This window comes from Fukomys damarensis, unplaced genomic scaffold, assembly GCF_012274545.1.
Source record: "Fukomys damarensis isolate Sample0158 unplaced genomic scaffold, DMR_v1.0_HiC HiC_scaffold_19, whole genome shotgun sequence".
In the NCBI taxonomy this organism is placed as follows: domain Eukaryota; kingdom Metazoa; phylum Chordata; class Mammalia; order Rodentia; family Bathyergidae; genus Fukomys; species Fukomys damarensis.
The window spans coordinates 4,296,567-4,324,066 of record NW_022900931.1 but is presented as its reverse complement, the minus strand read 5'-3'; the positions used below and the strand labels follow the sequence as shown (position 1 = coordinate 4,324,066).

The 27,500-nt window shown below is 57.4% G+C and overlaps 1 protein-coding gene across 1 annotated transcript in view; it reads left to right on the top strand.

Annotated features, from left to right (window-relative positions):
* The window catches only part of Arhgap8 (Rho GTPase activating protein 8), a 33,132-nt gene extending 9,774 nt beyond the window's left edge, over nucleotides 1–23,358 (top strand). Inside the window, exons 3-11 of the mRNA XM_010634345.3 lie at nucleotides 245–376; nucleotides 2,548–2,634; nucleotides 6,994–7,098; nucleotides 8,406–8,516; nucleotides 18,499–18,572; nucleotides 18,991–19,068; nucleotides 19,687–19,815; nucleotides 22,101–22,204; nucleotides 22,910–23,358. Of these exons, the coding sequence (XP_010632647.1) occupies nucleotides 245–376; nucleotides 2,548–2,634; nucleotides 6,994–7,098; nucleotides 8,406–8,516; nucleotides 18,499–18,572; nucleotides 18,991–19,068; nucleotides 19,687–19,815; nucleotides 22,101–22,204; nucleotides 22,910–23,209 (1,120 nt within the window). The 3' untranslated portion in view covers nucleotides 23,210–23,358. The remainder of the gene's footprint in view (nucleotides 1–244; nucleotides 377–2,547; nucleotides 2,635–6,993; nucleotides 7,099–8,405; nucleotides 8,517–18,498; nucleotides 18,573–18,990; nucleotides 19,069–19,686; nucleotides 19,816–22,100; nucleotides 22,205–22,909) is intronic.
* Nucleotides 23,359–27,500: the final 4,142 nt, after the last annotated feature.

The window sequence follows — 27,500 nt, the reverse complement described above, 5'->3', positions numbered from 1 at the left end:
GGGTCCGAGGACTTGACGGGGGTGACTTGGGGCTCACACTTCATCCTGACCCGTGCACCAAGCAGCTGTGTGACCTTAGGCAAGGGACTGAACGTGTGCGGCTCAGTCCCCTGTGAGCGGAGTCTGCAGGTGGCCCTGGACAGGAGCTGTGTGGCACCTGCCCGGTGACCACAGCTGCCAGCACCAGCAGGCATCTCGGGGAGAAGCAGGTGATTTTTCGTGATGCGTCTGTGTGTGTGCACAGGTACCTGAAGTTCACGCTGGACCAGTACGTGGAGCACGACTACACCATCATCTACTTCCACCACGGCCTCAACAGCCGCAACAAGCCGTCCCTGAGCTGGCTACAGAGCGCCTACAAGGAGTTTGACAGGAAGTGCGTGTCCAGGGCTGCGGGACCGAGCAGGGTGGTGGCCAGTATGGGGAGCTCTGTGTAAGGTAGCGGCAGAAGCCCCTGATGTTCAGGACAGACTTGAGAACAGGGATAAGGCAAAAGGTCACACCACCAGCTCGATGGCCACCCTGTTCAGCACGGCAACCCTCCAAGCGCAGAGACATGAGGCAGTGACCTCTGGGCAATGGTCATTTGACCTTGGCCAGAGGGAACCAGGCAGGGGTGAGAGGAAGGTCCTGGCTGTGGTCTTCAGTGGGTGCCTGCAAGGGAGTGAGTTCCCCGTCACAAGAGGTGTGCAAGTGAAGCTCCAAATCCGCTATGATGGAATTTGTGTGGAGAGGGTTTCTTTCCTGCTCTGTCCTGACCCTTTGCCAGCTCGTTCCTGTGAAGGACAAACCTGCTCACACCCCTGTGTCTTGACTCCCTTTCTGGGGGTGGTGCTGATCCTGCCCTGGGTGGCACCTGGCAAAGGCTACAGCCTCCGAGGGTGGACGTGGAGGCCGTCACACTCTGGGTTCCTGGACAACTCAGAAGTCCTTGCGGCCATCCTGCAGCGAGGGCCCTGTAAGAACGCCTCACCCGCGTTCCTCCCTCCTCCTCCTCCTCAGCTGCTCCTGCCCCCTCTTCCAGCTGGGTCATTGCTGCGGCAGCTGCCAGCCTCTGGGGCAGAGCAGTGGCATCCGCTGGGCAGGGCTCCTGTCCGCGTTGTCGGCTCACGATGATGGGGATGCGTGGTGTCCTGTCCACCCCGTGCTGATGAACTGCTTGAATCCTCCGTCACGCGGCGGCTCCTTGTCTGCCCTGCGAGCCAGCGCCTGGGCCCCACGGGTGCGACCCGGTCCATGCTGGGCCCTGTCCCTGCCCACGTCCTGCCCGCTTCCTTACTTCCGGCTCCCGTGCTCCGGGCTCCTCCTGTTTCGCTCAGCCCTGCTCGGCGATCTGTCCTCTCTCTGAGGACCTTGGTTCCTCCTGGGGCACCTCCTGGAGACCCTCTCAGGGCGTGGAGTTGGGCTGAGTGTGGGCCTGTGTGTGCCTGTTTGTGTGTGACCTCTGCACACCTGTGGCCCTGAGCCTGCTGCCCCTGCCCAGCTCCTGCCCACGCTGCAGCTGTCTGTCGCCTCCCTCTGCCGTGGTCCTTCGTCACCTGCTCGGTCTCCACCGTCCCGCCCGGGCCATGGCCCCCTTTCCTCGGACCCCCCCGCTCCGTCCTCGTGTCTGCGCCGCTGTCTCCGCTCTCGCGCCTCCTCACCCTCTCTGGACTCAGCCCTGGTCACTTCCCCACCCTGCCCGCCCAGGCCCTGCTTCCCGGCCCAGCCTCCTGCCCCCGAGGTGAGGCCCCTGGATACAGAGAAGGGCGGAGCTGCGTCTCGGCTCCCTTCATACAGGTGCCCGCCGCCGCTGCAGTGGCCCTCGAGAACCTCAGCATCTGTACGTGGCAGTCGATGGGCTCGGATGGCTGAGACCCTCATTCTCACAGTAGCATTTCGTATTTACTCAGAGCTGTTTTTTCACAAGCAGGCGCTGCATTCCCTGACACTCTGACAGTGGGGATTCGGGATGCTAAGCCCTGGCCCCGGCGTCTCTCTGGCTGGGCTCCTTGCAGGCCACGTGTCGCCCTCTCAGCTCCCAACGTGGCCAGCCTCGCACAGATGTGTGCAGGTGTAGGGTTGGAGCAGGGATGCGGGGAGGCCAAGAAGCTTCCTGTCCCCCAGGGCCCCCTGCAGTTCCCTGAGTTCCTCCGGACCCGGCGTCCCCAAGCGAAAGGTCTCGTGCAGGCTCCGGGGTGAAGGCCGGTGGTCACCAAGCTGTCCCCGGCCGTCCTCCTTGCCCCTCCCCAGCAGGGAGCAGCCACACAGTGGTGGTAGGTGAGGAGTACTGTTCTCCCCACTTTTGAGCCCCTTCTTTTTTTGTGTGAGGCTGAGGATTGAACCCAGGACCTCCACACTGAGCTCCATCCCGACCCTTTTAAAAACTTCATTTTGAGACAGGGTCTTGCTAAGTCACTGAGTTGCCCAGGCTGGGTTTTCCTTTGTGACCGTCCTGCCTCAGTCTCCTAGAGTGCTAGGATTCTAGGCCTGTTTACTGCTTTCCTTCTGTTTGTTTGGCATCGGACTCTTCCTGAGACCCAGGGCTGCTCTCGTTCCCCTCCACAGGTACAGGAAGAACCTGAAGGCCCTGTACGTGGTGCACCCCACCAGCTTCATCAAGGTCCTGTGGAACCTCTTCCGGCCGCTCATCAGGTACGCCTGTCTCTGTGAAGACCCCGCAGGGCCCAGGTTGCGCTGTGCTGCCCACAGAGTCCCAGGACGGCCAGGTCGTGGACGGCCGCCCGCCACACCTGCAGGGTATGCACCGGTGTCTCCAGCCTCCCGTGCCATAGCTGTGCCGGGGTCCGCCGAGCCTTCCGAAGCTCTGATTCTCTAGAAGGACTCGGAACCCAGAGTGCTTATCCTCACTGTTCAGCCTGTGCTGGGGCGGGGGTGGGGACGGGACACAGTGAGGGCCTGGAGGGCGGGCAAAGCCCCTGCCCCGTGGGCCTGCACTGAGTGCTTGCAGCAATGACCGTGACCCACGGTGGACACTGCTCCCGGAGAGGCGCCTGAGCCTCGGCACCCAGGGATTTCCTTGCAACCAGCCCTGAGGGCCTAGAGCTACCCAGCTGACCTCAGTGACTGTCTCTGTCCCTGCTGGAAGCCCTACCCCTGCCATCCCTCAGCTGGCATAAACCACATGGGGTGGCCCAAGGCCCAGGGTGAGAAGAGGATATTCCAGGAACTCGGGGCACCCGGGAGCCGGCCAGGGCCAGGGCCTCCCCAAGAATGTGCAGTTTAGATGCTCCAAGCCTGCAGGTTCCCTTGACCACACCCAACCCAAGCCACTACCCAGGCACCTGGGGACGACAGTTGGGCTCCTCCTCAGCTAGACCGCTTCCCTCTGGGTGGCAGCCCGGCGGGTGGTGAGACCCAGGCTGTGCCAGGCTCACACGAGCACCTTCTCTTTCCCCCATTTCGGCCACCCAAGCACACGGCCAGGCAGCAGGTGTGGGACAGCGGGCAACCCAGGTATGGGGCCGTGCCCAGACCTGCAGACTCAGTCCCTGCCTGGTGTTTCTGGCCCAACCCTGGACAAACTCAGTCTAGGAGGGCCCAGGTGGGCACAAGGGACATGAGGACACTTGGGTGAGGTGGTGGCATCTGAGAGGGTGCCTGCGCCTCTTTCTGATCGCTGGGACAAAGTGTTTGACACAGGCCGCATAAAAGAAGGGTTTATTTGGCTCATGGTCTTGAGGGTTTGGCCCATGGGGAGGAGTGTTCCCCTTTCCTGCACATGGCCCTGGAAGGCCTCTGCTGTTTCCCTGTGTGCCCTTTAGCCCATTCTCTTAAACCCACCCTCAGAGGCTCACAGACCTGTGGCTCCTTACCTCCATGGCTTCTGAAGCCCTAAGCCACCGTGGGAGGTGGGTGGTGTATCCTGTGTACAGACGAGGGACTCGGCAGAGCTCAGGGAGCCAGGGTCACCTCCACACCCCTCTGACTCCCGGAAGTGGCCCAGCCCCCAAAGCAGGGACAGCTCTGGGCCTCTGACACCTGAGCCCTCACCTGCCAGCCCCTCCCCGAGGGCTGAACTGCTGCGTCCCGTCCTGTCCCCGTGTCCCCGTGTCTGCTACCACAGCTGCAAGACTGTCCTCGGGGTCTGCAGCCCTTCCTCACAGTGTGGTCAGCGGGATGATGGCCCCAGCAATGTCCACACCCAAGTCCCTGGAGTCTGAATGTGTCACCTCTCATGGCAGCAGGGACGTTGCGCATGCGGCTACGTGACAGACTCACTCTGGGAAGTTTCCAGGGTTATCGGGCTGGGCCAGAGGGGCTGAGGAGAGAGGAGGAGGTCGGTGAGTCTCAGAGAGGCCGCAGAGCTGACTTGCAAGATGGAGTCAGGGTCTCAAGTCAAGGGCACCTCCCGAAGCTGGAAGGGTGCACCGTGAAGCCCCTCAGGGACCAGGCGCGCCACAGGCTGCTCACCCCACCAAGACCTGTGTGGGCTTCTGGGCCTGGGCCTGCAGCCGGAACTCAGCCAGTCTTGCTGAGCGTACCCAATGCTCAGGCTCTGGTGCTCAGGCCCTGCCAGCCCCTTCTTGTCTCACCAGATCCTCGTGTCCTGTGTGCCCATGCGTGCACGTGCCTGCACACACACCTGTGCACACGAGCTCACATACACACCTAGTCAGTGGCTCCTGGTCAGCCTTGTGGTCCCGTCCCACCCCACTAGCCTTGCCGGACGCCCAGCCCCCTCTCCCCACCTCTTCCTGCCTCCCCCGGAGGTCTCGGCCTCCTCCCACACGCAGACACAGAGAGGCCCTGGGTCACGGCTGAGGATGCTCAGGATGCCGAGGTCTGTTCTGGAGCCGAGCAGCTTCTCGGAGGCAAGGGCAGCTGCCCACTGGGACCTGGGACCACCTCCCGGAGAATTTGGGGATAGTGGACTTAGAGATCTCAGGGCTGAGAAGAGGGGTGCCTCCATTTCATGTGATCTCCTCACCCTGCACCTGAGCTGCAGCCCCCACCCCGGGAGATGAATTGCCCAGCATCTGGGTGACATGGACAGTGAGGCGGCCGCTCGTGGTCACCTGGGAGCTGTAGATAGTGTCAAATGCCAACTCTATATGACGTCCTTCACCTTGGAAAGGCTGCCGGGGTCTGGAAAGCTCTCAGGTTGTCAGATGGATCATTGATTGCAGTGTCTTATGCACCTTTCTCTGCAAGCTGGCCAGCTCTCCTTACTTCAGAGAAGAGGGGCTTGACACTCAGAGTGGTTCCGAAGCCTTTCCCAGGTCCCAGAAAGGACTCTGGCTGGGATTCTGGCTCCACCCTATGTGGTTTACCCTCATCCTCCCCCAGACCTGGGCATGAGCCGATGCCAGGGGAGGACCCTGCCGCAGCCCTGAAACCAGGCCAACTGCCCTGTTGGCTGTGTGTGGTTCAGCAGCCACCTGACCCCACTGTGCCTCGGATCCTGTTTGAATTGGAGGATGTGGATGAAAGCAGCAACTCTAGAAGGCCCGCACGTAGGGAACCCCAGACCCCTGGACTCACACACGCTGAACTAAGGCCTGGCACCTGCAGTGCCAACACAAGTCCTAGTGATTCCGCCATCTCATGTGCTGGGGTCCCAGGCTGAGCTGGGCCTGGGCTCTTTAGGGTATGAGGGGCAGAGGGCAGGGCCCTGGATGCCGTGCCTCTGCAGCCTGGCATCTAGCAGACGCCCGGCCAGGGGTCCCGCATGAGTAGGTGGCCGGGAGGCCTGTCTGGACAGTCCTGTGGACAGCCAAGGCCTGTGGCCTCGGTGGACCCTCTGGTCCATCACTCTGGCTGTCAAGCAGCCTTTCTCTGCCTGGGGCCAGCTGTCCCAGGCACTGCACACTTTGAAGCACAGGGGACAGGGCACTCCTGTAGGACCTTGTCCTTTCGGTGCTGGGCACCCTGTGGCTCTGGCCTCCAGCTCAGGTTCGTGGCCTCCTACCCAGCAGCGTCCTTGAACACCCCACCAAAATCATCCCAGGAGAGCCACCTGCAGGTGGCTGGGAGCCTGGACGCCCAAGTCTGATTTCCCTTGGCCACTAGGGTGCGCCAGTGCAGCCTCCCCTGGGGTCTGGGAGCAGACAGAGACCCGAATCCCCCAGAAACTAGTTTAGGAAGTGACCTAACACTGGGGCCTGGCCTGGGCTGAGCATTTGAATTTGTCTCACACGTTAATCCTGTCACAATCCCCATGGTGGGGGTTTATTTTTTGCGATGTTAAATTGGGTCATTTTAATTTCACACCGTATAGGACATTTAGAACACTTGGATTTTTATTTCAACGCTTGTGCATTATAACAGTGATAAAATGTGTTTGGTTTTGCTGAGTACGTAACTTTCCTTTTCTGGCAACTGTGCCATCCGTTCCCCACGTCGCTAGCTGTGCGATTTAAATATACAGCCAGGAAATAGCTGTTCTAGGGATTTGCGAAATAAAACCAGAGTATGTTTTGCGTTGGAGGAAACTGAGCCTCATTCATGACAATAACTGTCGCCTGCCCAGGGAGGGACAGCCCCCGTCTGAATAGGGGACCCTGACCTCCGTTGGTGGGGTGAATGGTCCCGAGTGGAGTCGCTGATGTGGCCAGGGTTGCTCAGCTCCTGGCTCCCCTGGCTTCCTGGGGTCACCAGGAACGGCCGTGGACAGGCCAGTGGGAGCCACCTCCCGTCACTGCGGCTGCCCAGGCGGGGCTGGCCCTGTCCTCATCCTCAGTCTCCTGTCCCTCGTGGCCTTTCCTGCTCCGTGGCCTTTCCTGCTCCAGCACCACCTCCTGTATCCATGCAAATGCACTGCAGAGGCAGCTACTTATTTTTATGCAGATGAGTGTGGGGCGCCTCTCCCTCTCTCCTGCAAGCCAAGCTTTCCCGACCACGTGGGCTGCTTCCTTTATGTCCTGGTTTTAAGCTGTGTCAGCTTTTACATTTTCTTAACGCGGAACACCCTCGCTTCGCTCCTTCGCCGCCCGCAGCCCCCAGCCTCTCCGCTGCCCCTTAACCGTCCTCCTCTGACCTCTGTTTTCTCAGCCACAAGTTTGGGAAAAAGGTCACCTACTTCAGCTACCTGAGCGAGCTCCGGGAACACCTCCAGTACGAGTATGACCAGCTGCCCATCCCCCCGGAGGTGCTGCGGTGAGTCTGCCCCGGCCCGTGCGGGCCCCCAGACCCAGACCCGTCTCCCTGGGCCTCAACCTCCGAACCCGCACCTGGATTCAGCCCCGGACTCCGTGGCTTCCACGAAGACCGCGCTGTCACGGAAGCGAAGCCACGTGCGCGGGCTGAAGTTTTCCTCGGGGCAGAACTGATTGAAAACACGAGGCGTAGCCTGGCAGTCACAGCTCACTGCCCCCGTGTTTGCTGTTTCTGCTCCTGAGCAGGAAATCGGGGCTTGTGGTTCTCCCGCCGTGTGTGGAATGACAGGTTCTCCGCAAGTCACGGTGTCCTGGAAAAGCAGCTCTCCCCGAGTCTCAAACTGCTGGAAGCTTAGGGGCAGCTAAGCAAGGCGTGGCCCTGGCCACACAGCCCGGGCAGAGCGGGCCGCGTTTAGGGCTTCTCTGGGGTCCCCACCCCCGGGTCCCCTCCGCTCTCTGCCTCCTTCCCTGCTCAGCCCCCGGGGCCCTCACCACGGTGTGCCAAGGGGGACACTGTGCGTGTGACGTGATGAGGTCCCCGTCCACAGTAAACTCCCAGGCTAGCAGGGGCCCCACGGGGTGAGAGCAGGACCCCAGGAGACCCCAGGAAGAAGAGTCTTCCTGCATCTCAGAGGGACAGTCGGCCAGGTTGAGGGGCGGAGAAAGGGATTTCCGTGGACGTGGGCAGGAATGGCCCCAAGCAGAGTACTGGGCAGCAGGGGCCTCCTCACTCAGTGGGAACTGGACCCCGAGGCCCTGGGGTGACAAGGACATCCATGGCTTCCTGTGGGTTTGGATGAAGCCCCATCCGGGATGTACTGCTGTACCTTATCACATCTGGTGACCGAGAGCAGCCTCTCATCCCCTCACCTGTGAGAGTGACTCTGAAGGCACAAGTCCTGTGGGTCAGCAGGGACAAGGTCAGGAGGGACTGGCCAGGCCATCGGGAGGTCCTGGACCCCACAGCAGGCCCCAGGGTCACAGTCTGATGTGTGGTGGAGGCTGCAAGCTAGTACTTCGCCCTCGCACCCCAGGTGGGTGCAGGAGACCCCAGCGCAAAGGGAGGACGGGCACCTAGGACCCCGACCCAGCCGAACCTCAGCTTCCCCACCTGCCCTGCTTGCCCTGGTTGGGCCACACTTCCTGGCTTTTGCACGGACCCCAGGCAGGGGGGAATTTCAAGTGTGTGCGTGTGAGAGAGGATGTGGCCCTCCGGGAGTGACGCATCTCCACGTGGCACCCAGAGTTGGCGTCCCATGGCCCTGGGCGTCCCCCACGAGGTGTGACCTCCCCTCTCTCCTGTTGCAGGCATGATGAGAAGCTCCGCAGCCTGCACGAGGGGCGGCCGCAGCCTTCTGCCAAGACGCCACCCCCACGGCCGCCCCTGCCCACGCAGCAGTTCGGCGTCAGCCTGCAATAGTGAGTGAGCCTAGCGGCCGTCCTGTCCCTCAGCCCAGGACACACCTGTGTCTGGGACGCTCTCCCCAGACCTTGGTCCCCACCGGCCCAGCTTAACACGAGGCCGAGGGTTTACAGCTCTGCATGGGTGGGGACCCAGCAGTTGGCGGCAGAGGGTCGGGGTCCTGCCCTCCAGGCTCCAGGCTGGGTCCCCCGCCACCTTCCATGGGAGGCGCAGGCAGCATCACACCTGGGGGAAGCGGTGTGAGTCTGGAAGCCATCTTCCTCCCGGGGTGATCCTGGTCTCCCACATCCCTGACTGCGCACAGCCCCTCCCCAGCATCCTGGCCCCAGCAGGCTGCCACGGTGTCTCTGCAGCCCTCCTAGTGCCAGGTCGTCAGTTTGTCCCTCCTGTCCCTTGCCCTGGCTGGTCGTAGATCTGCCTGGAGGAACTTGCAAGAGGTGTTTGTCCTCCATCTGCCACGGCCGGTTGGGTCAGACACACGCAGCGTTTGGAGGGGCGACCTGGTGTCCTGGAGCACGGTTTGTTTTCAGTTAGTTTTTATGAGAAACACATGCAATTTGCTTTTTTCAAAAAATATGACTATCTTTGGGCCCCTCACTGGCCTAACAGGTGTGGGCTGGGCCCGTGACAGGTTCCTAGCACCGGACAAGGAGGAGGCGCATCTGAAACGTGCCGTCCTCTGTCACTTTCCCTTCCCGGCACCAGGGCGGCGTCCTCACAAGTCCTCATGGGGGTGTCCTTTGACCGGAAGTTACAGCCAGGCCAAGGAGTGAGAGATAGGCAGGGCTTTGATCAGAAAGTGAGGGATCTGTGGACTGGGAATTTAGCATAGTGGCTCTGCTGCCTGCCTCATAAGCACAAGGTCTCAAGTTCGATCCCCAGTACAAAAAAAAAAAACTGAGGGATCCAGAGGGACCTGGGCTGGCAGAGGAGAGCTGGAGGGGACGACTTGGTGAGGCAGATCAGACTGGACATTAGCAGAGGACAAGGACGGGCTCTCTGGCCCCACTGGAGTGACCAGGTCTGGCGGTTGCACATCGGGTCCTGAGCGTGGAGGTCGGGTAGGAAACTTCCTGTGTTTTAGGGGCAGGGGCATCTTCCTTGTGGAAGACCTGGGTCAGCGGCTGCTCTCGCCTGTGACATCCCGGCGTCTCCCTGCTGTCCCAGCACGCTGGGTCTGTGCAGCGAGTCCCGGGCCAGGGGCCGTCCCATACACGGTGTGCCGGGAGCGTGGGGACAGAGGGACGTACACCACCCGTGAGTGGCGGCAGGTCCTGGAGGTGGCCCAGCGTCCCGAAGATGACTCCATCCTGGTCCCCTGAAACCTGTGACTGTGTCACCTTATGTGGCAAAAGGAACTCTGCAGCTGTGGCCAAGTGGAGGACCTTGGAGGGGAGTTTTCTCGGGTTATTATCTGGGTGGCCCAAAGTCACCACCAGGGTCCGTAAGGGTCTGAGTCAGAGCAGGTGACGGCCGGGTGGGAGGAGAGGTCAGCGTGAGTCAGAGTGCAGGCACCTCCAAGGGATCCTCCAGGGCTGGCAGCCCCTGGCCCCGCTTTGGTACCTGGGGTTGAACTCAAGCCCGTGAGGCAGGTGCGGCACCCGCACAGACTCGACCCCTCTGGACTCTAAGATGGTTCTGTTCGTATTTGGGCTGCCACAGAAAGTGCCGCAGAGGTGGGAGACCAAGGCAGGGTGAGGCCGGTGTCTGCAGCTGTTTGGAGGGGTGCGAAGTCTCAGGGTGTCACAGCTGGAGAGGACGTTGCTCCCCACCAGGGCTGTCTGATGGGACGCCCTGCTGTGACGGGTGCAGCTGCACCGTGTGTCCCATGGCAGCCACCAGCCACGTGTGGCCACTGGCACTCAGCACGGGGCCAGGGCCACTCCCACGATGCGCTCATGATTTCTGTCATTTTTACTTAAATTTAAACAGTTCGTATCGGGCCGGGGATTTAGCTCAGCAGTTCGGTGGCCTGCCTTGCAAGGGCAAGGATCTGAGTTCAATCCCCGGTACCAAAACAAACAAACAAACAAACAGTGCGTATCTCTGCTGGCTACTGTATCACCAAGCCCCCATCTGCAGGCACACAGGAGGTATCCAGGGAGAGGCGCCAGGCAGCACTTTGTAAAAAAATTAGCCAGAAGTCAGGGTGCCTGCTCAGATACACTGTCTGCACCCCCAAACATCTGCAGTACAGGTTTGGGTTTCTTTTGTTGTTTTTCTGTTTTTTGCCCTGGCCTGATATCCGAGCCTTCTGCATGGTGGGCTTCAGAGGGCGAGCATTATCTCAAAAGAGCAGTAGGAAAAGTTTAACCCTTCATGCTCATGCAAGAAATCATGAGCTGTTGAACTCTTTTTTTCTTGGTACTGGGGATTGAATTGGGGTCCTTGCACTTGAGAGGAACCACTGAGCTCCATCCCCAGCCCAAACTCTTTAAGGATAATTTCAACCACTGTATACATTTGCAAGGGTGGTTTTATTTTTATTTTGGGTTGGCTTTTTTGTTGTTGTTGTTTTGGTTTTGTGTAGGAAAAGTTTAACCCTTCATGCTCATGCAAGAAATCATGAGCTGTTGAACTCTTTTTTTCTTGGTACTGGGGATTGAATTGGGGTCCTTGCACTTGAGAGGAACCACTGAGCTCCATCCCCAGCCCAAACTCTTTAAGGATAATTTCAACCACTGTATACATTTGCAAGGGTGGTTTTATTTTTATTTTGGGTTGGCTTTTTTGTTGTTGTTGTTGTTTTGTTTTGTTTTGTTTTTGAGACAGGGTCTTGCTATGTAGTTGAGACTGACCTGGAACTCACTATGTAGCCCAGGCTGGTCTCGAACTCACAGCGATCCTCCTGCCTCAGCCTCCTGAGTGCTGGGATTACAGGCTTTGCAGGGTAATTTTTAAAGCTTTAACATTTTATCTCCTGTTTAGGCAAAAATTCTCATTGATTTACAATTACCAAAAACTTGAATAGATCATTGTTCAAAAACCTTCACTGGCAGTTATTTCTGGGCACTTCAAGCATAAAAAAGAACGTTAAGAAAAGTTTTTTTTAAGCAAAACATTTATTGGTACGTTTTATACATAATGATAACAGTCATCAGAGGGAACCTGTGCCTGTACATGATATATCTCGCTGCTTCTTTTTTCCCATTCCCTTTCTTATTCATAAAAGCTTTGTTCCCATTTTCCCTTCTATTCTCTTTTTCCTGTGCCCTCTTTCCTTTGCCCCTGCCTGCTCCCTGTTCCCCTTCTCATTTGAACATTTTCTTCCCATTTCCCAAAACACAGGTTTTACTACTAAACCTTATTATTATTATTATTATTAATTATTAATTATTAATGAGCTCTATGAATCTTTGCACTGAGCTACATCCCCAGCCCATTTTTTTTTCAAATGGGATCTCACTGAGTCACCCAGGTGGGCTTCAAACTTGCCATCCTCCTGCCTCAGGCTCCCGGGGGGCTGGAATTACAAGTATCTACCACCACGCCTGGCTTGCTTTTTCAAACACCGTGGAAATGTGCTGACGTGGACCGTTCATTGCCCTCTCTTCCCTCTGATCTGCCCTAGAGGTCCGGGTGCAACAGGTGCCCGCAGTGACCTCAGGCCCCTTTAGGGGGCGCTCGTGAGGATCCAACCCTCCAGGACCAGTCCCCAGGGTTTCCTCCCCGGTTTGGGTTTCTGAGATCTCAGTGTACACAGCTTGTTACTGTGGCTCTGTGGGTGGGTGCTGCTGCCCGCGACCTCTGACTCAGGGTCAGTCCCTTAGCATGAAGGTGCCAGCCATGCCCTCCCGATGGCCAGCATATCCCTCATAGTCCCTTCCAGCACCGCCTGAGTCATAGATAGTGAAACTGTTAAGTCATTTGCATGGTTCCCCCACTGCGTTGGGGACACAGGGACACCCCTGGTGTCATATTGTGTGCACTGTCAAAACTCGGTGACACTGGCCGGGCGTGGTGGTGCACACCTGTAATCCCAGCACTCGGGAGGCTGAGGCAGGAGGATCGCTGTGAGTTCGAGACCAGCCTGGGCTGCATAGTGAGTTCCAGGTCAGTCTCAGTTACATAGTGAGACCCTGTCTCAACAAACAAACAAACAAACAAACAAAAGACCAAAAAACTTGGTGACACTGAGCTGTGAGGAGATGTCAGGGCTTTTGCTGCCTCTGTCACTGTGCCGCAGTCCGTACCTATTCTAGGGCCAACTGCACTTCTTAAAAACCAGTTCATTGAACAGAGCTGGAGCCAGATGGGGTGCTGCACACGTTATCTGAGCAGTCGGGGAGGCTGAGGCAGGAGGATGGCAAGTTTTAGCCCAGCTTGGGCTACTCAGAGACTCAGTGATACCCTCTCTCAAAATCAAAAAGTAAAAATAACCAGGGATGTAGGTCAGGGAGAAGACCCTGGATTTGATCTCTAGTACTGCAAAAAATAAAGTGAAACAGAACCTACCCGGGGGTAGCACAGTGTTGAGAACCTACTTAGCGCGCACCAGGCCCAGGGTTCCGTGCCCAGCACTTCAAAATAAACTAAAATAAAATCAGTTCATTATCTCTTTAGGGAACGATGAGAAACATCAGGTGACAGTTGGAAAACATTCTGCGCATTCCACTGTGAGAGCGAATCTGTGCAATCGCCTCTTTAAATTAATATTTTATGCCGTTTCATTGCCAATGACTGTAATAAAATGGCAATAAACATATTAAATAAAGCACCAGATATGTAATTTGTTTGGACTGCGAATGAATGAAAGTCATTAAAATTCATAACCAAATCCTATTCACAAATGTTAATTTGCCAAGCGAAGTTCAAAAGCACCCAACAGAGCGCTGTTGCCTCGGAGCGGGAAGACGCCCTGAGTTTGGAAGGAGATGCAGGGGTCTCGCCCGCGTCCTCAGGGGAGGATGAAGCAGGGGGCCTGGTCCGGGCAGCCGTGGGTCCGGCAGAGAGGACCAGGCCTCCTTCGTGTGGGGGACGGCGGGGACATCTGAGTTCTGGCAGTTTCCTCCTCCAAGAAGCCCAGCTGGTCACTTACCTCTTTTTTTTTTGTACCGGGAATCGAACTCAGGGCCTCATGTTTGCCAAGGCAGGAGCTGTGTTCCCGAGCTCCATCCCCTGTCCTGGTCACTTCCTCTTGTCATTTCTTTCTCTGTAAGTGGAGGGGAAGCCCCGTCCTCCCACCTTGGGCCCTGGGAGTGACCACAGCGCATGTACACAGCATGCAGCCGTCCTGAGCTGCTCACTGCCTGGGATGTGTGCTCCCCACACACACGCGAGCGCACACACACACACACACACGCACACTCCCCACACCGTCACAGCCAGGCAGCACAGGGCAGCACTCAGTGACTATAAAGAGACAACCTACAAGTAGGGCCAGGGCCCGACCCAGCCCAGGATTATTTTTCCTCTTTTCCCGTCTAAGCGTGGAATTCTGTGGCCTTAGTGCACTCACAAACCTGTACAACCATTGCCTGACATTTCCATCACACACACACACACACACACACACACACACACACACACACACAAAACTCATATCTAGGGCCAGGGATGTAGCTCCATGGTTCCATCCCCTGCCTCCCAAGTGCAAGGACCCAAGTTTGATTCCTGGTACCAAAAAAAAAAAAAACCCAAAACCAACTCATATCTATTAGCAGCCCCTGACAAATTCTGTGCTCTGGCTCTGCTTATTCCTGGCCTTCCGGAAACAGAACCTCACACCCTGAGGCCACGTGGAGCCTCATCCTCTCTCTGAAGGTTCAAGGTCTGCACACGAGGTGGCCGGATACATCCTGTGGTGGGGGTGGCCCAGATTCCGTGTATCCATAGGTTCAATAAGTGACCTCACTCTCCCCGTGTCATCCCCAACACTTGTTTTTATTTCTCTCCTTTCTTCTGAGCGTGGCAGTGGGCCTGACGCACAGTTCGTTGGAGTTTTGACTTGTGTTTCCCTCAGGGCTAATGGTGCCCTGTATCTTTTTGTGTATCTTCTTTGCAGAGATCTTCACTGGATTCTTTACCGTTGGTTATTTGTGGTTTTTGCCTTTTTGTTGTTGTTGAAGCAGCGTTCTCTATAGCCTGGGTACTCGGGCCTTACGGTTTGCAATGTTTTCTCCTGTTCTGTGGGTTGTAGCTGCTGTTTCCTGGTGATGCGTGTCAGATGTATGTCTGCAGCCCCTTTTGAGGAGATTTTTGTGCGCGTTCTAGGGTCCCACCTCATTCTTCAGTGCAATCTGTTGAGAAGATTGTTGTTTCCCCGTCTTAATGTTCTGGAACTCACGTCAGAAACCAGTCCATGGCCTCACACACCTGTAATCCCAGCACGCTGCAAGGCTGAGACAGGAGGATTGTGAGTTTAAGCCCAGCCTGGGCAACCTAGCAAGACTTTGTCTCAAAGTGAAAAAACAAAAAGATACCACAAAAACAAACCAGCAATCGACTGTAAATTCAAGGGTGGATTTCTAGGGTAATCCTACACAGTTGATCTCTATGTTTAGCCTGGGCCAGTACCACACAGTCTTGGTTATTTTAGCTCAGTAGTAAATTTTGACATTAGGAAGTATGAGTCTTCTGATTTTGTTGTAAGATCATTTTTGCTTGGTGTGGAGGTGAATGCTGTAGGTCCCCGGCTAGTTGGGAGGCTGAGGCAGGAGGATCTCATGAGCCCAGCCAGGAAACGCAGCAAGACTCTAACTCTTAAAAATATGGTTCTGTCTTCTGGGATCGTTTAGATATTTCTGCGCCCCACGTTCGCACAGGCTTGTTAGGTTCTGTAGAAAGCGGGGGGGCCTCCGTGGGGATCGTGCTACACTGGGACCTGTGGGGTTGTGACAAGTGTGACTTCCTTCTGATTTCTTTCAGTGATGTTTCATATGTTTCACCGCACCCATGTTACACGCTTCCGTTAAATTTCTTTCTCGAGTATTTTATTTTTGTGATGATTTTCAACAGACATGCATTCTCTTCATTTAAATGTGGGTTGTTTGCTGCTAGTGTGTGGAAATACAGTTGGTGTTCATTCATCCCTCGAGCTGGTATCCCACAACCTTCCCAAAGCGCATTCATTAATTTTAAAAAGTTTTGTTTTTCTTGTTTTAGGATTTTCTCTATCTTCTATATTAGCGCACAGAAACTGTTTTCCCTCTTCCTCTCCAATCTGATACCTCATATTTCACTTTAGTTGACCTGACTGCAACCTCCCTGCAGTGAGAGCGATTCTTTGGCGGGGGGGGGCGACCAGGGATCGAACTCGGGTCCTTGTGAGGCAGGCAGCGGCACCACTGAGCTAAATCGGCAGCCCCTAGGTTCCTGTATTTATATTCCTATTTTCTTAAATGTCTTGTTTGTGCGTGGCAAGGGTTAGGATGGGGATGCCATTTTGTCAAGTGCTTTTTCAGCCCCTCCAGGGATGAGGCGTGGCTTGGGCCCTGCCATGCGTCTCAGTGCTGTGGGGCAGTGACGCTGTCACCTGTGGGTGGAGCTTTCCTTCCCAGGATAAATTAGGCACATTTGTCACTAAAGGTGGGCAGTCCTTTAAATCTCTTACTGGATTTGCTAGCTAGTATTCTGTGTCTTCTGTGCTCACAGGAGATATTTGTCCCTGGTTTGCTTGTCTTGTGACATTTTTGTCTAGTTTAGGGAACCAGCCCCTCGTGGAATGGGTTGGAAATGTTCCTTCCTGTCCTAGTTTTGGCTTGGAGTTTGTACAGGATTAGAGTTGATCCTTCTTTAAACATTTGGTAGAATTCACCAGTGAATCCACCTGATCTCTGGGCTTTTCTTTGCAGGCAGTTCCTTCTTTACTTGCTTTGTCTATTCAGAGTTTATATTTCTTCCTGAATGAGTTTTGGTAGTTATTTTTTTGTTTGCTTTTTGTTTTTTTGAGACAGGGTCTCACTATGTAGTTGAGACTGACCTGGAACTCACTGTGGAGCCCATGCTGGTCTCGAACTCACAGAGATCCTCCTGCCTCAGCCTCCCAAGTGCTGGGATTGCAGGCGTGCGCCACCAGGCCCGGCTAGAGCACACTCTTAATTCTTGCTCTCTGCAGTGGACTTTTAAATCAGGTGGTGGAGGAAAAAAGAATGACCAACGTAAGCATGCATTTGCACGCTCTCTAGTCACCTTTATGTGTTCTGGTTTCTTCCTGTGGAGGTGAGGGGCCAGGAGGCGGGGAGGAAAGAAGAGGGACTGCTCACCTTGCCAGCTCAAGGGAGAACCAGCTTGGGGTGCTGCCCTCCCTGCCTCTCTCCATTGGAGAAAACGGGGTCCAAGGTGACAGAGTCAGGCTGTCCCTCGGGCCGCCTGTCAGCGAGCAGGACGATGTGGCCCCTGGCTTCTGAGCCTCCCCAGAGCCCAGCTCTTTGCAGTGCCAAGGCCACTTTGGCCCGGGGGGGAGGATGGGAGCCTGGCGCCCCTCTCTCTCCCTCTCCCGCCACGTGCTGGGGGCGTGCTGGTCTCGGGTCCCCTACCCATGGCACTGTCCCTGGGTCACACATCACGGTCCCGCCCATGCCCCAGGGGCCCCCGTGCCATCCTGGGTCCCCGTGTGGCTGCGCTGTGAGGTGTGTGGGTCTCCAGGTGCCCCCTCGTGTTGTCAGACACTGTGTCCTCACAGGAGTTTCTCGTTGCCTGCAGAGCCAGCCCGCCCCTGGGCCAGCAATGGCAAAGTTTTCAGGATCTCAGTGATAAAAGCGCCCGCCGCTGCCCTAGTCTGTGTGACCGCAGGTGCAGTGGGCACCTCGCCAAGCCTCAGGTCTGCCCTCTGCAGACCCAGGGCACAGTGGCGCCATGAGCGGCTTCTCCACCACACAGTGGGACCTTGGCCCAGAGAGCTCTCTGCGTGGCTCAGCCGGCGCAGTCAGTCCCGATCCCGCCCCTGGGCCATGGGGATTCCACCTGGCACTGCCGTTCTGCCAGGACGGCCTCTCTGAGCCAACAGGAAGGGCCAGCAGGAAGGGGAGGCCCAACTCTGGCCTCTGCCGTGGACCGGGGCCACTCTGTGTAGTCCAGTCACGGCCGGCTGTGGGAGGCGCCCCCAGGGCGGAGGACGGTCCATTCTCATCTCTCTGGGGAGGGTGGTCCTGTGTCTGCTTTTATTCTTGTTTATTTTATGAGACAGGGTCTGGCTATGTAGCTGAGGCTGGCCTCGAACTCACAGCGATCCTCCTGCCTCAGCCTCCGGGTGCCAGGATCACAGGCGTGCGCCACCACACCCGGAACCGGTGCCTTTTTCTTATGTGGGTTCCATGATGTGCTCCGGCCAGCCAGGGCTCAGCCCATTCTGGGCCCGGTGTGGCCTCCATCCGGGACCTGCTCTTCTTAGGGAAACACAGGGGTGGCCTTGGCCAGCTGCGTGCACCCTGGACGGGGTGTGGGTCCTGCCTGCTCGTGCTCTGCGTCATCCAGCCAGCCCAGGGCCGGCGTGCGGGAGGTGCTGTGGGGCGAGGACAGGGCCATGTGTGCGGGTGATGAGCCCCTGCTCCGCGGGCCCGGTCGGGGGCATCAGAGTGCGGCACTAAGTCCGCTTCTCCTCATCCCCGAGTACGTGCTGCTTCCTGGACCTGCGGCCGGGGCTCCGTCAAGTACTCTTCTAACTGAATCAGCACCCAGCCAGGCCTCTGCACTCCTCCAGCATGGCCAAGTCTTCTGTGCTCCAGACCTCCCCTGAGCATTTCCCTGTCTGGACGTCCCTTCTCTCTTCTCTTCTGGCAGGCTCTTACTTATCCCTCAAAACCCCACTGTAAAGTTGCCCACTAGGAAGCCTCCCACTCACTTGTCCTTGTCCCATGTACGGGGATGGTGTTCTGGCACTGGGGCTCATTTTTTATTGTTCGTCGCTCTTTTGGCCACTTCCTAGGGACAGAGGGAGGCTGCTTCTCTCCCTCTGGATGGCTCCGCGGTGAGTATTTTCATGAGCCTTATGCTCATGGAGCCCAGTATAAGCCCCCGCTTTCTTTTCTCTGCCCTCAGTCTCAGAGAGAAAAATCAGGGCGAGCTCATCCCTCCGGTGCTGCGGCTCACGGTGACGTACCTGCGAGAGAAAGGTAAGGGGCTGGCCAGGGCCAGAGCTTTGAGGGCTGGGGTGCCCACCCAGGGAAGACCGGAGCCATCCAGGGAGGCGACTAGGAGGGCCAGGCCATGGGTACAGCGGCCCAGGAGTGGCTTCTGCGTGGCTGTCTGGATCCTGGGTGCCTGGGCACATGGAGACGCAGGGTACTGTGGGTGCCAGGCTGCAGTGCAGCCCTAGCTGGGGGCCCTGGCAATGGCATTTTCTGGTCATAAGACGTTCTACGAGCAGGGTGTAGTGATCCCAGCACGCTGCAAAGCTGAGGTAGGAGGGTCACTGGCCTGCCAGGTTTTAGCCCGAATCTCTGCTCTGGGGAGGAGGAAGGTCGGGGTGCAGAGCTTCTGCCAGCCCTGTGCTGGCACCGTGAGACGCCAGGTCTCCCCCCGACCCCGCAGGGCTGCACACCGAGGGCCTGTTCCGGAGGTCGGCCAGCGCCCAGACTGTCCGCCAGGTGCAGCGGCTCCTGGACCAGGGTGAGTCTGCTTGGCCCCTGCTGCAGCCCCCACCCAGTCCCAGCAAGGCTCAGGGCAGGCAGCTGCTAGGGGCGGCTAGGGACCCCCACCCCACACTTCAGAACTGGGCCCTTCACCACCCCTCCAGACCCCAGCCGGTTGGGACCAGGTGGTTACACGAGGCCTCTTGGCCTTTGAGCTTCCTCCACTGACACCAGTGGACACATCGGGTGCCTGACACGCCGTGAGGGGCGCTCACCCTGCAGCTGGGAGAGGTGGCATCTGACTTAAAGATGCTGTCAGCTTACCCTACCCCTGTCCACTCCCCGGGCACGGATCGCACAGTCACTCATCAAACACGAAGTCCACAGGGTGCTGAGCAGGGCGCTCGTCTTCTGAGGGACTCTGAGAGTCAAGACCGACCTCCGCCAGCTCGCACTCTAGTCAGGGCCAGGACCACCCCACCGCCCAGAATCAGGCACCTGGGAAAAGGCAGGGAGGGTTGGGGCTGGCAGGAAAGTGCACCCCACTTCCGGGGGGGTATGGCACGGTCCCCAGGCCAGGGGCTACCCCAAGCCTTCCCCTCCGGAGTGCCCAGGCCGGTCCTGGCCCTCAGTCGCGTCCCGTGTCTGCACGCAGGGAAGCCCGTGAACTTTGACGACTACGGGGACATCCACGTCCCGGCCGTAATCCTGAAGACCTTCCTGCGAGAGCTGCCCCAGCCGCTGCTCACCTTCGAGGCCTACGAGCGGATCGTGGACATCACCAGTGCGTCAGGCTCTGGGGGCGTGGAGAGGGGACCTGGGCTGTCGCCCTCAGCAGGCCGTGCCGCCCTCTCAGAGGTGGAGCAGGGCGTCCAGAGACTCAGAGCTCCTCACCGGGGTCCTCAGGGTCCTGCCTCCACCCACAGGAGTTCGCGGCCTGGGGTCCCCGTGGGTCTCCCCACTTACACAGGACTGCAGCTGCGTGGGGAGTGAGAACCTGGCCTCACATGCAGCCATGGCACAGGCTGGCAGCTCAGTGGAGGCCTCTCAGGCCCCGCTCGCCAGGGAGACGGCACTGGGAGGAGCCGCAGAGCGGCTGCATTTTGGCCTCGGGAGCATCCTGGCGCTTCTTGGAGCTCCACGGTCCAGAGGCTCTGTGCTGTTTGTTGCTTTGCCTGGGAGCTGGGGTGGAGCTCGGGCTGGGCGCCGTAGGGGAGCGCTCACCACCGAGCCACACCCCAGCAGGCTGCTGCCCTCTGTGCTGTGAGGGCCGCCTTTCCCAGGGAGGGGGCCTGGGCCTGGGCCTCTGAACCGTGGAGTCTCTCCAGGATTGATATTTTAATTCCTTTCTTGTTGCTGAGACACAGTACCCAACCCCCGCAACTCTAAGGAGGACAGGTTCATTCTGGGCTCAGTCTGTAGAGGTTTCAGTCCACAGTCGGCTGGCTCCAAGGCAGGGCAGCATGGAGGGACATCCCAGAGGAGAAACAGTCCAGGGCAGGGCAGGCAGGAAGCAGAGAGACCCAGGGCGAGGAGGAGGAGCCAGACCCTTCCAGGCCACACCCCCAGTGACCCACCTCCTCCCACAGGCTTTATCTCCCAGTGTCACATTTAGCTTATAAAGCAGTGAGTGGCCCAATCCACGGGTGCGTATCAGGTCCCCATGATCCCACGCAGGAACGCACGAGGCCCCGGGAGAACATCTGGACACCCCATGACAGACAGGATTATCTTGTCACTGATGAGGGCCGGGTGAGTTACGGTAGCCGGTTAGAGTGACCCGGCTGGGGCCTGCCTTCCACAAGGACCCGTCCTAGGATTAGAGGGCAGGGACTGTCAGCTGTGTGACACTGGCCCACCTCAGGGAGTTCAGTGGCTGGAGGCAAAGTTCGTGGCCACCACTCAGGAGCCAGGACCCCAGCTCCTCCCAGAGGGAGAAACAAGCCCTTTACCAGGGGTCTCCCACACGGCTAGGCCGGGACCTGTCTGGTGGGAGGAGACTGTCCCACTGCGAAGGAGGAAGAGGCCACCTTGGTGTGAATAGGACGCTGGGCAGAACGGGACCAGGCGGCCTTGTGAAGGAGGACCTCACTGAGGGCACGGCCATCAGCACGCGACGGGCAGGCAGGATGGACACGCACAGAGTCATCCGGGCATGCTGGGCCCGCCCTAGAGAGAGGCTTCCTGACTCCGCGGGGCCTGGAGTTCTGTCTGGGGAGCTCAGAGCCACCGGGAAAGTTGACTGCTACCATCCGCAGGGGGCAGTTACATCCAGGCCGGGGAGGGGACACTAAGACATGGGGATTCGTGTGCTGAGAATCACAACAGCAGGAGCCAGTCTAGAGCGGCGCTGGCAGGCTTTTCCTGGAAGGGCCAGCAAGTGTTTCAGGCCTCGGGGGCCCTGCGGTCTCAGCCGTCACAACCAGAGACAAAATTTCAGAGTGGCTGCCCTGTGTTCCAAGGCATCTTCATTGGCAACCGTGCTGGGTAGATTTGGGCCTGGCTGCAGCTCGGCCTCCCCAGCCGCAGTTGCTCTGGCACCGCGTGGATGTGGAAGGAGCTGGCGAAGTGGAGGTGCTGGGCCGGGAGCGAGGGGGCTCGGGCCAGGGGCCAGGCTGCCCTGTTCCTGCCACTGCCTGCTTGCAGCTACCAAGTCAAAGGAGGCCGTCTCTTTTGGCAAAAAGGAAAAAGGCTTCTTCAGAGCTGGCCCCAAGGACACGGAGGGTTCATTTACCTCAGATCCCCATCTCCCCGCGTAGATGCGTCCAGGCCTGGTCCACAGCTCCCGGGCCCTGGCCTCCTCCTCCCTTCGCTGTGGAGATGAAACTGGACTTGGACCTCTGGGCCCCGCAGCTGCGCGCTCTGTCCGTTCGTCTGGGCTGGAGGTGGGGGCGGCAGTTTACGTCCCAGGCTTGAGGAAGCTTGGAGAAGTCCCTCTTCCCTAAAGGCAAAACACAAAAAAATCTGACTTTTTAAAGTTCCATTTTGCCTCGCCTGTGCCCCCAAGAGCTGTTCCCCCCGAGCCTGTGCCCAGCCCCTGCGAGCCGTCTCAGGGTCCTTGCCTTGCAGGTGTGGAGAGCAGTTTGCGCGTCACCCACTGCCGCCAGATCCTGCAGAGCCTCCCTGAGCACAACTCCGCCGTCCTCCGCTACCTCATGGCCTTCCTGCACACGGTGAGTGGCTGAGGTCCGCCCACTGCCTGCCGGGCCTGGGGCCGCAGCGGCGCAATGCCACTTCCGGCCAGCAGGGGCAGAGGAGATGGGACAGCTCTGTGCCATCCCTGTCCTTATTCCCGCAGGCCCCCAGCTTGGGTTTTATAGTGAGGCAAGGGAAGAAGAGGCCCTGCCCCAGGTGGATCTGCCTGGCTGACGACCTGGACAGGTCTCCTGGTCAATCCCCAGCCTCAGTTTCCCCATGAGTCGTGAATTACACCCCCTGAGTTGTTTTGGCAGCTGGGACAGATGGAGAGCCCTCCGAGGGGTGGGGAGTCTTCACACACCTCCCAACCCTCCCCAGGAGCCTCTGCTAGCTGGCCTCAGGAGTCCCCATGTCACTAACCCTGTCCTGGAGGCCAGAGGTCCTTTCGCTCGGACCGGCTGTGCCAGTGCGTGTGGGCCTCCGACGCTGCTGCAGTGTAGGGTGAGGGTAGGGAGTTGAGGAGACCCCAGCAGACAGCTCACAGAAGGTCGGAGCCGACACCGACCCCCTCCTTTTACAGACGGGGGGACTGGCCTGCGAGAGGCGGCTGCCCAAGGCCTCGGCACTGGCTGTGGCTCCCAGCGCACTGCTCTCTCCACCCAAATCCTTCCCTGAGGTCAGGATGGGGTCTGGGCCACCGCTGTCTCGGGGTTCACGCCCGTCCCACGTGGTGTCTTCAGGTGTCCCAGCAGAGCATTCTCAACAAGATGAACAGCTCTAACCTGGCCTGTGTCTTCGGGCTGAACCTGATCTGGCCCTCCCAGGGCGCGTCCTCGCTGAACGCCCTGGTGCCCCTGAACCTGTTCACGGAGCTGCTGATTGAGTACTACGAGAAGATCTTCAGTTCCCTCGAGGCCCCCGGGGAGCACAGCCCAGGCAGAGCGGACACAGGCGGACAGGGTAGCCACCTCGTCAGAGGATGTGGGGGCACAGATCCACCGAAGCCCTCGCCGGGCCTGTCCGGCCTCCGTGTCCCCTGATGGCAGCCAGGAGCCACCTCTCGCACTGGAAATGTCCCATGGAAGTCGATGCACCTGTGTCCTCACTGTGGGTTTTGCAAACTTGTTATCTGTTATAAAATAAGCAGCATCAAATGAACTCAGAATCTTCCAGCAGAAATTTCCGGCTTCTGATTCTAAGACCCTTCTCCATGGTTCCTGGGCTGTGGCTAGAATAAAATAATGTGTCTGTTAAAGTGATTCTCCCAAATTATAGTCCAGTATGGCATAACTGATATGGATGAAGACCATGTAGCAGTCAGTGCTGCCGCTCTTGTGTAACAAGCTCCATGTAACGGCTGAGGGTGCCCACACTGAGCCAGTGCATGTGTTACCCTCTCACCACTGGGACAGTACAGAGATAAACAGTCCTAAAGGAAGAGAGGTTTACTTTGGCTCCTAATTTTGGAGGTCTCGGTCCGTGCACAGTCTCCTGGCACCACTGCTTTTGGCTGGTGGTGAGGCGGCACACCATGGCAGAGGGGGGGTGTCCCAAAGTCCCTCTCAGGCCACAACCCCTATGACCCATGTCCTCCCATGAGGCCTCACGTCTGAGGTGCCACAGGTGGGGGCCCAGCCTTCAGCTTGTGGGCCTTGGGAACATCAAGGGCACAAGCACAAGTATGGCTCAGCTGATGGCTCCAGAGACTTAGGGGCTCCCCCTGTGTCTGGCCTGGGCCTGCTGGTGTCTGGGGAGACTCAGCCTCTGCTCTGTCACCTGCTCCAGCAGCCACGAAATGCATCCTTCCAAAATGGGCAGAGGAGCCTGCTGCAGAACTAAGGTGAGCTCTTTCCAAAGCTGGCCAGAGTCCTGTGGCCTTGGATCCCCCTGGCCAAGTCCAGGGTCTCAACAGGAGACTGCAAAGGCCTCTGGGGAGGGTGCAGCCCTGGGCATAAAGCAGCTGGTCTGCCGCGGGGCAGAGTGGCCCCTCAGAGTGCCAGGCAGGCCCGTCCACGTCCCTGTGAAACACAGTGCGGAAAGAGACATCTGGGTTCCATGTTCCAACAGGAAGTCCCCAGCGTCATCCTGACTGGGCACACTGAGGTCACATGCCCACCCTGGATCAGACGGCCAGCCCTTGGGACCCCAGTAAAGGCACCCCTCTTCCCTGCCATGAGAGAAGACCAGAAACCTGGGGCTGAGAACCTCTGCCAACCAGTCACCCTGGTCACCAGCTGACCACACCAGTGTCCTCCCCTGGACAGGCCACTTAGAATGTCCCCTCCTGCTCCCCAGGGTGGGAGTCGAGTACCAATCCGCCACCATGGGAACAGGGAGTGGGTCTTTGTCCACTGAGTCTCTTATTCCTAATCCACAAATAAGGACCCCATAGGCCTGGTTACATGGCCCAAGAGTGGCAGGGCCAGGATCAAACAGAGTGATCCTCTACTCTGCCACCTTGGGGACCCGGTCTAAATTTTCCCATCTTACAGTGGGAACCCAATCAGCTGCTTCCTTCCGGCTCTGAGGATGTGGTTCAGAAACGCAGGAATCGCTCCCCACATGTTCGACCGCCACCTGCCTCAGAGAGGGTGAGGGGTCAGCGCCCCCGTGTGGGCAGGGAAGGGTTGTGCACCACGGCACTGTGCCTTGGACATGTGCCTGTGCCAGTCACCTAGATCTTTGAGCGGAAAGCGGATCTTGGTCCTCCCAGATGGCTGGCGCTGCTCTGAAAGCCATCAGGCCCACTGGGGCGACTTCCTCCACAGCTACAGACGCCTGGGCAGAGGACAGCAGTGTGCAAATGTCCTGGAGTGTGGAAGTGACAGAGCCAGCAGCTTCCGGCATGGGCATCCTCCGAGAGGCTCCGGCCACTGCTCACCAGCTGGGCACCGCAGCCTGTGACCGCGCTGTCCCAGGGCTCCAGGGACAGACTGCGGGGGACCCGGCCCCGAGCCCAGGACCGCTGGAGGTGCCACCAGCCGGCTGGCCTCAGCAGCGTTTGAGACTCCTCTCTCCCCCACCGCCCCTACTGCTTCTTCCTGCCTGGGCTCCCGTCTCTGAGTCCTGTCCTCTCCGCGCCTGTGAGTCCCTTCTGTCACTTTCGGCAGTCCTGATCGTGGCCTCTCTGTCCTTCCCAGCTCTGTCACTTGCAGCCGCACTGGGCCAAAATGGGTCCCTTGTGCTTCTGCAAAACTGATCATTATTTAGTTTCTTTTCTATTCTGCTAGGAAGACTTTTCCTTTGTTTCCTTCTTTCTTTGTTCCTTCCTTTCATTCTTCCTTATTTTTACACAACCCTCCAGCTTGGGGGTGCAGCCCAGGCCCCAGCGAGCTCCCAGAGTGACCCAGTGTGGTCCCTGAGGCCATCAGCCACTGTGTCCCTGGCCACACCTCTAAGAAAGCCACCTGGCCTCTGCATGCGCCCCAGGAAGGCGTCTGCACTCTCACAATTCATATCAGCCCCGAAACAGCCTCAGAATACTGCTGCCAGGAAAAAAAAAAAAAAAAAAAAAAAAAAAAAAAAAAAAAAAAAAAAAAAAAAAAAAAAAAAAAGCAGAAAAAGAAAGAAAGAAAAATAACGGCTCCCTTAAGAGAGCACCATTGTGAACACCAGAATTAACAATGACATTAAATCAAATCTCATGCATTATGCAGAGAGGGTTACAGCAAAATGCACGTCTGTGAAATATATGATTCAAATTTTCTGACTCCAAGACGTGTCCCCAAGATCTTCTCCTGCAGTTTCTTTGATAATAGTTTCCCTTTTACAAATGATAATTGTGAAATCGCAGCTCTGCGCCTGGTGGCCCTGTCACCCTTCCTTGTATCAAAGCACAATTTCTCGATCATTTCCGCAGCAAAGGAAAGTGATTACGGGGTAATGTGTTGGAAGCACTTTGGCACATTTCAGCTTAAAACAATGCAGCGCGAGGCCGAAACGAGGACTCCAGGGTGTCACTATTCACAGGGAGCCTGGGATAAACGGTCCAAACACTCACCGTGCAGAAGCGACAGAGATTTTCTTCGGCAACTCGGGAGAGTAGGCAGGCTGCCAGGCACTCGTGGCTGAAATCCACGGTGAGTTACTGAAACCTGTCCAGACCTGAATGAAAGTCCTGCCACAGACAGAGAGGCCAGGCTGCCCTGAAGACAGCCCAGAGCCCGCTCTGGAGCCTCTGTTCGGGGCCCAGGATAACAGAGAAGACTGGGAACCGTGCCTGCCCCAGGGGCTCGCTGAACAGGGATGGCGGATATAGCTCAGTGCGTGTAAGAATAAACTAGGTGTGGTGGCGCACGCCTGTAATCCCAGCACTCGAGAGGCTGAGGCAGGAGGATCGCTGTGAGTTCCACATCAGCCTGGGTTACATAGTGAGAACCTGTCTCAGCAAAACAAAAACAGAAGAATAAGTACATACAAACATATATCTATACATAGATATATATGTATACGAGGATACCTACACGACCTTGGGGCCTATCCAGGTGGGGAGTCTCCTAGGGTCACCCTGATTTTTTTTTTTAAGACGGGGTCTTGCTTTGCAGTACAGGCTGGCTCTGCACTCACTCTAGCCCAGGCTGGCCTCAAACTTACTGTGGTCCTCCTGCCTCTTCCCCCAGAGTGCTGGGATCACAGGCGTGCGTCACCACGCTGGCCTCTCTGGTGTTGCTCCGCTCACAGATCTGTTCCTGGTGTCTGTGAGGATTTGGCCCAGGACAGCCAAAGCATGAAACTGGCAAGCTCTCCTGCCGTTGACCCTGGAGCACTGCAGAGGCGGAAGTGGGTTTTCCTCAGTGTAGCTTGGGAATGGGCAGGACTGGAACTCACGCAGTTTAGAGAGGGTGGCAGGCGAGGCGGGCCCATCCGCGCTAAGGGGCCTGCGGGAACCAGCGAGAAGGACCAGACCTGCAAAGTGGTCCTCAGCCTGTCCGGAACTCACATGAGATAAAGGCCCAAAGGAAAGGACAGTGGCCAGGCAGATGGCGTAACTGGATCAGGCGTCGGTTCTTTTATTCTATTTATTTTTTGTGGGGGTCCATTGATGTTTTTTTCCATTTTTAAATTTAATTTTAGTTTTTTGGGAGAGGGGATCGAACTTGGTCCTTGTGCTTTTCAGGCAGGCGGTGGCACCACTGAGCTAAATCCCCGGCCCCTCCATTTTTAAAATTAGTACTTATTTACCATACGTAGTGATCACATTCATCATGGGGAATTCGTACCTGTATATACCTCTTAATTCTTTTTCTACCCTATTTTCCTCCCCTCCTTATTTCCAAAAGCGTTTTCATTCTTCCCCCTTCCATTCTCTCTCTCTCTCTCTCTCTCTCTCTC